General features: G+C 42.1%; 1 protein-coding gene across 1 annotated transcript in view; it reads right to left on the bottom strand.

Moving 5' to 3' along the window:
• ELP3 (elongator acetyltransferase complex subunit 3) overlaps nt 1–6,546 on the bottom strand; it is a 112,778-nt gene extending 106,232 nt beyond the window's left edge. The window contains exons 1-2 of the mRNA XM_004270701.4: nt 6,435–6,546; nt 618–717 (exon numbers count right to left, since the gene is read on the bottom strand). Coding sequence (XP_004270749.1) covers nt 618–717; nt 6,435–6,453 — 119 coding nt within the window. The 5' untranslated portion in view covers nt 6,454–6,546. The remainder of the gene's footprint in view (nt 1–617; nt 718–6,434) is intronic.
• Nucleotides 6,547–8,475: the final 1,929 nt, after the last annotated feature.

Consider the following 8,475-nt stretch of genomic DNA (forward strand, 5'->3'; position numbering starts at 1 on the left):
ACCACTCTTATTTGAGGATGTAGCCAAGTCAAAGCTGAACATGGTTGTGGAGAGGAAGTGGATGAACGTATCCAGGAGGTTCTGAAGTAGGGAAAGGTTGGATTTGATCAAAGGTCCCAAAGAGAGGGCTTCCCTGGAAGAGAGCTACCATCTCTCTGAGACGACCGGGAAGAGAGGAAGGATATGAAGTGAGATGGCACAGAAGGACAGTGCCTGGGCTCTGGAGATGGATGACCTGATTCTAAATCCCAGCTCTGCCAATCATGTTATTTACTCCTGAACAAATTATTTAACCTTTCTCTGTCTAAGAGGACCCATCTGTCAAATGAGGTAAATACCTACCTCATATAGTGTTTGAGAGGATCAGCTGAGCCAATACACATAACGTACTACTAACAGTGACCGGAATACCGTAAGCGCCCAAGGAATGTTAGAAACTATCAGTATTATAAGGCTATAAGGCAATTTTTCCATAAATAATCTATAGGCCAGGGCAGAAAGCTAAATTCTCAACTAAAACATGAAACATGAGATAGAACCAGTAGTATTTGATAATTTCATAAAAGAGATCTACTACCCAAGAACAAGATTACCTTCTTTTTTATAGATCCACTTACTTATTTAGATCGATGTCTTTCCCCTGTTCGTGGGCTTCAATTAGTTGTTTAATAACATCTCCTATGGTCAGCATCATCAGCTCAGCAGGGCTGAGATCTCCTGAAAGGATAATATTTGACACTAAAAAAATCATATTATTCAGTAAAGGTTTTTGTATTTATTAGGAGTTTGTCTTCCAAAATCATTCCAATCATGTCAAAATGATAGCTCAAGTACACAAGACACTATTGTTTACAATTTGATCATATATTTTATATCTTTAGTTTTAAAACCAACCTGGCTTCACCTATATATGGGAAGAGTTCACTTTAGAAGCATATACACCTCAAGAATGATAGATGCAGGAAAGAGTAGAGACAAACATGAGGAAAAAAGAACCTAATCACACAGGAAAGGACCAAAGTAGTTAAAGTAGCTTCCCTTTATCTCCAGATTGATAATTACATTTAGATGCATTATTTCATCTGATTCTCAGAACACAGTAAGGTAGACAGAACAAGAATATTTGGCTGTCCCATAAAAAGGCTACCAAGGGGTGAAGTTGAAACTCAAACCCAGGTATCCGCAGAAGTAATGTTAATACTATTTTGAAAAACAAAGCAATGTAGTACTATTTTGAAATACAAAGACATGGGTCTGTGCGTGCCTAGGGATCTTAACACATCTGTAAAATATAGTCTGTCCGCCATCGCAACAGTCTCCTGGCAACTGAGGCCGCCCTTCTCCTCTAAAAGGACAGAAGAAGCTGACGTGTTCTTACATGACCCCATCCCCCCAGTTAAGGCTGACTGGTTCAAGGATGGGCACCTATCCAGGTCGGGCAAATCTGAGCTCTTTTTCTCAAGGCAAAAGACACCAGTCCCTCTCCAGTGATAAAAAGTTGTGAGATTTCAGCTTGGGAGCTCCTAGCAAGCCTGCCTCCTGCCTGCAGAGAAAGCTGGTGTGCAAAGATAATGATGTCATCGGAGAGAAACACAGATGAGAAAGCCCTGGCGCTCATGGAGCCCTTTCATTTATCTCATTTGAAACCTCACAACACTGGAAGGTAGGTATTGTTACCACATTTCACAGATGTGAAAAGTTAAGGCTAGTTAAGACATAATTGTAAATGGCATAGTTAAGACTCAAATCCAGGTCTTTTCTCCGCAACTTACATGCTTTTAACCACTGTACCAAGCCACATCTAATTTAATGAGGTAAAGCTAACACATACAGAACAGTCTGAGAGAAAAAGAAGTCCATCTATAGTCAAAGGCTTAAGTGCTTTCTAAACCATGTAACTCAGCCCTTCAGAGTTCTACAAAGGTGCCTGAGGGGCCACGTAACAGGTCAGGCTGGTGGTGATTAAGGTAAAGGAGGAAGGGAGGGAGAGGGAGGGTCTCTTTCTCCATTTCAACCAAAGCCGCTGGGCTTTCATCTGTTTATATGCTGAAGTTCTGCATAAGAATTTGGAGAAAAGGTGATTCGGGTGATAAAAATACTGGCAGACCTCAGAGATACTGCAGGTTCGGTTCCAGACCATCACAATAAATACTGCAATAAAGCAAGTCACAGGAATGTTTTTGGTTTCCCAGTGCATAAAAAAGCTATGTTTACACTGTACTACAGTCTGTTAAGTGTGCAAGAGCATTATGCCTTAAAAAAATACCTTAATTAAAAAATACCTTATTGCTAAACAATGCTAACCATCATCTGAGCCTTCAGCAAATCATAATCTTTTTGCTGGTGGAGAGTCCTGCCTCGATGTTAGCTACCAAACTGATCAGGGTGGTGGCTGCTGAAGGCTGGGTGGCCATGACGATTTCTTAAAATAAGACCACAGTGAAGTGTGCCTCATCCATTGACTCTTCCTTTCATGAACGATTTCTCTGTAGCAGGCAATGCTGATTGACAGCATTGTACCCACAGAACTTTCAAAACTGGAGTCAATCCTCTCAAACCCTAGTGCTGCTGTATCAACTAGGTTTAACCTAATAGTCTACATTTTTTATCGTAGTTTCAACAATCTTCGCAGCATCTTCACCGGGAGTAGATTCCATCTCAAAAAACCACTTTCTTTGCTCATCCGTAAGAAGCAACTCCTCATCCATTCGTTTCATCGTGAGATTGTGGCAGTTCAGTCCCATCTTCAGGCTCCACTTTCAATTCTAGTTCTGTTTCCACCACATCTGCAGCTACTTTCTCCCCTCAAGTCTTAAACCCCTCAAAGTCATCCATGAGGGCTGGAATCAACTTCTTTCAAATTCCTATTAATGTTGATATTTTGACCTCTTCCCAGGAATCATGAATGTTCTTAATGGCATCTAGAATGGTGAATCCTTTCCAAGTAGGTTTTCAACTGACTTTGCCCAGGTCCATCAGAGGAATCACTATCTATGGCAGCTATAGCCTTACAAAATGTTATTTCTTAAATAATAAGACTTGAGAGTCGAAATGACTCCTTGATCAGGCTGCACAATGGATGTTGTGTCAGCAGGCATGAAAACGTTAATCTTGTATGTCTCCATCAGAGCTCTTGGGTGACTAGGTACATTAACAATGAGCAGTAATATTTTGAAAGCAATCTGCTCTCAACAGTGGGGTTAAAATAATCAGTAAACCATGTTGGAAACAGATGGGCTGCCATCCAGGCTTTGTTCCATTTAGAGAGCACAGGCAGAGTAGATTCAGCATAATTCAGAATGGTTAAATGAACATTAGCTTCAACTTAAAAGTCACCAGCTGCATTAGCCCCTAACAAGAGAGTCAGCCTGTCCTCTGAGGCTTTGAAGCCAGGCACTGACTTCTCTCTAGTTATGAAAGTCCTAGATGGCATCTTCTTCCAATATAAGGCTATTTTGTCTACATTGAAAATCTGTTGTTTAGTGCAGCCACCTTCACTAATTATCTTAGCTAGACCTTCTGGATAACTTGCTGCAGCTTCTCCATCAGCACCTGGGGCTTTGCCTTGCATTTTTATGCTATGGAGATGGCTTCTTTCCTTAAACATCATGAACCGGCCCCTGCTAGCTTCAAACTTTTCTTCTGCAGCTTCCTCATCTCTCTCAGCCTTCAAAGAATTAAAGTTAGGGCCTTGCTCTGGATTAGGCTTTGGCTTAAGGAAATGTTGTGGCTGGTTATCTTCTATGCAGGTTACTAAAACCTTCTCCATATCAGCAATAAGGCTGTTTTGCTTTCTTATCATTCATGTGTCCAATACAGTATAATCTTCAATTTCCTTCAAGAACTTTGTGTTCACAACTTGGCTAACTGGTGTAAGAGGCCTAGCATTCAGCCTACCTCAGTTTTCGACATGCCTTCCTCACTAAGCTTAATCATTTCTAGCTATTGATTTAAAGTGAGAGATGTACAACTGTTCCTTTTACTTGAACCCTTAGAAGCCACTGTAGGGCTACTAATTGGCCTCATTTCAATATCACTGTGTCTTAATAGGGAGGCCTGAGGGGAGGGAGAGAGATGGGGAAATGGTCAACAGGTAGAGCAGTCAGAACACACACAGCATTTATCAATTAAGTTCATCGTCTTATGTGGCAATTTGTGGGGCCCCAAAACAATTACAAGAGTAACATCAAAGATCACTGATCACCATAATAAACATAACAATAATGAAAAAGTTTGAAATATTGCGGGAATTACCAAAATGTGAGACAAAGACATGAAGTGAGCAAAAATGCTGTTGGAAAAATGGAGCTGATAGACTTGCTCAAACGGGTTGCTACTAACCTTCAATTTGTAAAAAACACAGTATCTGTGAAGCGCACTAAAGCTAAGTGCAATAAAACGAGGAATGCGTGAAGATAAAGATTTTTAAAACACCTGTATAGCCCTTGAGTATATCAAGAATTAACCAGAGAAGTAAATTAGTAAGAAAAGGCTTCATGGAGGAAATCACACAGGGATCTTTAAAGGGCAGGATCTGGACAAGCGAAACAGAGGGCAATCCAGAAGGAACAATGTTAGGTATAGGAATTACCTATCATCTTTATGTGCAGGAGTACTGCCTAACTAGAATAGAGGCTTTTTGACAGGGTTCAGTAAGAACGATTACAGGGTACACTGGCTAAAAGGCAAAGGCATTTAAATAGGATGCAATACACAGTGGAGAATTATATGTTCTCAAGTTTGGGAGTAAAAAGATGAAAGTAGTGTTGAAAGAAAATAAGTACAGATTGATCCTTGAATACTGGCTTGAACTACACAAGTCTACTTACATGCAGATTTTTTTCAAATAAATACAGTACCTGTATTTTTATTTTACAGATCCTTAAATTAACTAAGTGTGCGGAAAAGTTTGTGTTTGAGGATCTGAGTCCTGATTCTATCCAAACTGTTTCAGCTTCCTGCCCTTTGGTGAGTCATTTATCAATTCCTTTGTTTTTCAGGCAGAGATAGCAACACTCAGAATTTCAACTGTGCAGGGGTCAGTGCCCCCAACCACCCCCCTCCACTGTTCAAGGGTCAACTGTATACAAAATATACTAAAAAGAGGATACAAAAAATGATTCAGAAGATGAAAAGAATACACATCCTCTGGATACTAAGTAAAAGGCTCTTGAAAGGCAACATTGTTAAAAAACAAAACAAATTTACAGTAAAAAACTTGGATGACAGACTCAGTCCCTATCTTCCAAACCCTACTGGCTGTGTGATAATGGGCAGATGAATGGCTTCTGAACTCCCATTTCCTTGTCTGCAGAATTAGGATAATCCATACATATCTTTCACAAGATTCAGTAAGAATCAACAAAAATAATGTATATATGAAAGCCAAAGTATTATTCAAATATCAGTTCTTACTGAAGGTGGGTTGGGGGATGGTAGCTAGAATGATGAGGAATAAACTATTTCAAGAAGCAATTTCTGTAAGAACTAACAGGACTTGGTGATAAATGAAGTCAAAAGTTTAAAGCTGGAGATGGAGGAGCAAGTTAGAGGGAGAAGATGACTAATCAATTAGGGCATGTAGAATTTGATGCCACAAAACTGAAGGTAACTTGGACACTTGGAGCAGTTGATGCCAAGAGGCACAGTGATTAAGGAACAAGATTTTTTAAAAAATTTTATGTTTTTGGGGTTCATAGAGACAGCCTGACAAACCAGTTCTGGGCTAAGAAACTTACTGAACTCTTTTAATCTCGGCTTCTTCATTTGTGAAAAGGCGACGATATCAGCCTAAGAATTATTAGCAAAGGCTCAACAGATGGCAGCCATAGTTATCATAACCATCACTATTATTAGACCGACTGCTCAATTGAGCTTAGAGATACCACTAGCACCTGTGAGAAAATACTTGAAATTTGACTCCATTCGGCTGAAAAACTAAAGGTGGAATTGCTCCACGCTAACTCAGGAGGTAATACAAATGGGAATGGCTGCCTAACTGGCCCCACAGAAGCCAAAAATAATTCAGTGATTTTCTTTCTTTCTTTTTTTAACTTTGAGCTTTAAAACAATCTCAGATAAAAAAGCACGTGAAATGTGTCGTAAAACGAATCTTAGCAAATTAAGAGTCCGAGAACGTGTTAAATCCACCGACCACGTTAACTTCTTGGAGGGTATACCTTGGACTAGAGCTTTTGTCCTTTATGCAAAAGACACCAAGCGACTGCCAAAAAGGAAAAGTAAGAATAAGTTGGTTCAAAAAAACACAACAGGTGAAAGGAGAAAGCAGGGGGCTGGAGGCCACAGACGGACCACAGGTGGCTGGGGAGACTGGATGAGGTAGCGGATTCCCGCGGGAAAAACTGGCTTCAGCATCTGAGGGCCCGGGGTTCGCCCCTTCCCTACCACCGCCCCGTTCCCCCTCCCTTTCGCACCTTTCCGCTTCTGCCTCATCTCTCCGCTGTCGTAGCAGCCGCCACCCCAGACAATGTAGCGCTACCCACTCGGGCCTCTGGTAAAATTGACAGCCACAAAGTAACCGTGTCCTGTCGTAAAATGACGATCAATATATCGTAAAGCTGTTCCCAGAAGACAGCGCGCGCAAGGGTCCGCCCAGCTTCCTTGCAGCTGCTCGCAGAGCTCCAGGAGGCGGGGCAAAGCTGCGGCCCGGGCGAAGCAGGCTGGAGTTTAAGGGCTGTAGGGTCCCCTAAGGGCAGCTTGGGCATTAGAAGCCGCGATCTGGGCAGCACAGCGACAGGACAGAGCTTATGGACAGAGGCTGTGCCAGGAAACCTAGATAAGAGGGTGGATGTGGGTGGTCTCTAAATAAAGGTGGAGGAGCCCAGGGTGCGTTGCGTCCAGGGTGGCTGGGCGGGAACGTGAGCGGGGATCGCGGGAAACTAGATTCAGAGCCTGGAAGAGACCACGCAGGAATCAAGTAACGATCTGAGGTTCAGGCTTTGAGGCCAATGGATCCCCCTGGTCTCAGATGAATGGCGCGTTATCAATAACCATCATGAAAGCTCTGGAGGTCTCTCCAGAAAAACGCACACACGCACAAAGTTTTGTAGTGTTTGCAGGCAGGACTTGGAATCATGTTTTCCTGAAACCCATCCATGATCTCCTTTGTTCATGGACCAGAAATTAAGAACGCCGCTCGTTAACAAAGACAGGAATCTGTGCTGTTTCCAATTCCTTACTTTCCACTAGAACTGAGGTACCTCCAAGTCTTTGACCTCACCATGACACTGAAACTGTCCTGGTCTTTTGTGACTGCCCAGCAGGACAAATTCAGTAGCATTTATGTGTTCTTATTGTCATCCTAGTACCAAGTGACATAAGTTAGCTACTTAGGAAGTCTTTTATGATAGGACCCTCCACACTCTGAGTTTTTCTTCTGCTTTTTCTCAATCCTGCTGTATATCATCTCAAAATATTGGTGTACCAGAGGGGTCACTTCTCAGCCTTGTCTTCCCCAACGTGATCCCCAGAGTACCAGAGCTTTTAAACACCATCTGCCTGCTCCCATTTTTATAGTCCAACTCCAACTTCTTCCCTATTTGACATCTTGTTAGATCTGCATGTCTGATATGCATCGGAAACTTAACATGTCCCAAAAGGAACTCTGCTTTTACTTTTCCCCAATCTTCCTTAAAATGAAGACACCATCCTCTACCTCATCACTCCTTTACCTCACATAAGAGAAAGAGATGGGTAGTACATTTGTAGATTTTAACTTATAATTGGAAATGTAATATTTGAGCTAATATTTGATATGCAGATATCTGGGGGAGGAGTATTTCAGACAGAGGGAACACTTAGAGCAACGGTCCTAGGGAGAGAGGATGCCTGGTGTATTCAAGGAAAGTAAGGAAGCCGCTGTCAGTTGAGCAGTGAACCAGGGGAAGTGTAATAGAGGTCAGAGAAGTGATGGGGTACCATGGGGGACACTGCAGCTCATGTAAGACCTTGTAGGCCAGTGTAAAGCCTTTGCCTTTTACTCAGCACATGAGGAGCCATTGGAGAGTTTTTAGCAGGGATATAATCTGATTTATAATTTAAAAGTACCTCTATTTGCTGTGTTGAGAATGGACTGTAGGGAGGAAGGGTAGAAGTAGGGAGATCAGTTAGGTGGCTGTTATCATACCTATGCCAGGGATTCCCAAACTTTGATGCACATGAGAATCACCTGGAGAGAAGTGAAAAATCCTGGTGCCCAGGTCACATCCCAAACCAATTAAATCAAAATCTCAAGGGGGTGGCAGCCAGGCATTAGTATTTTTTAAGATCCTTGGGTGATTTCAAAATGCAGCAAAGTTTGGGAACCGCTGAATGAGGCCAGGGATGAATCAGGGTAGTAAGCAGTGGAGGCAGTGAGACGTGTTCCGATTCTGAATATGCTTGGAAGATTTCAACAAGACTTCCCGACAGCCAGATGTGTTATGTGGAAGAAAGGCATCAACATCACGGGTGACA

The sequence above is a fragment of the Orcinus orca genome, chromosome 6 (assembly GCF_937001465.1).
Source record: "Orcinus orca chromosome 6, mOrcOrc1.1, whole genome shotgun sequence".
NCBI classification, from domain to species: domain Eukaryota; kingdom Metazoa; phylum Chordata; class Mammalia; order Artiodactyla; family Delphinidae; genus Orcinus; species Orcinus orca.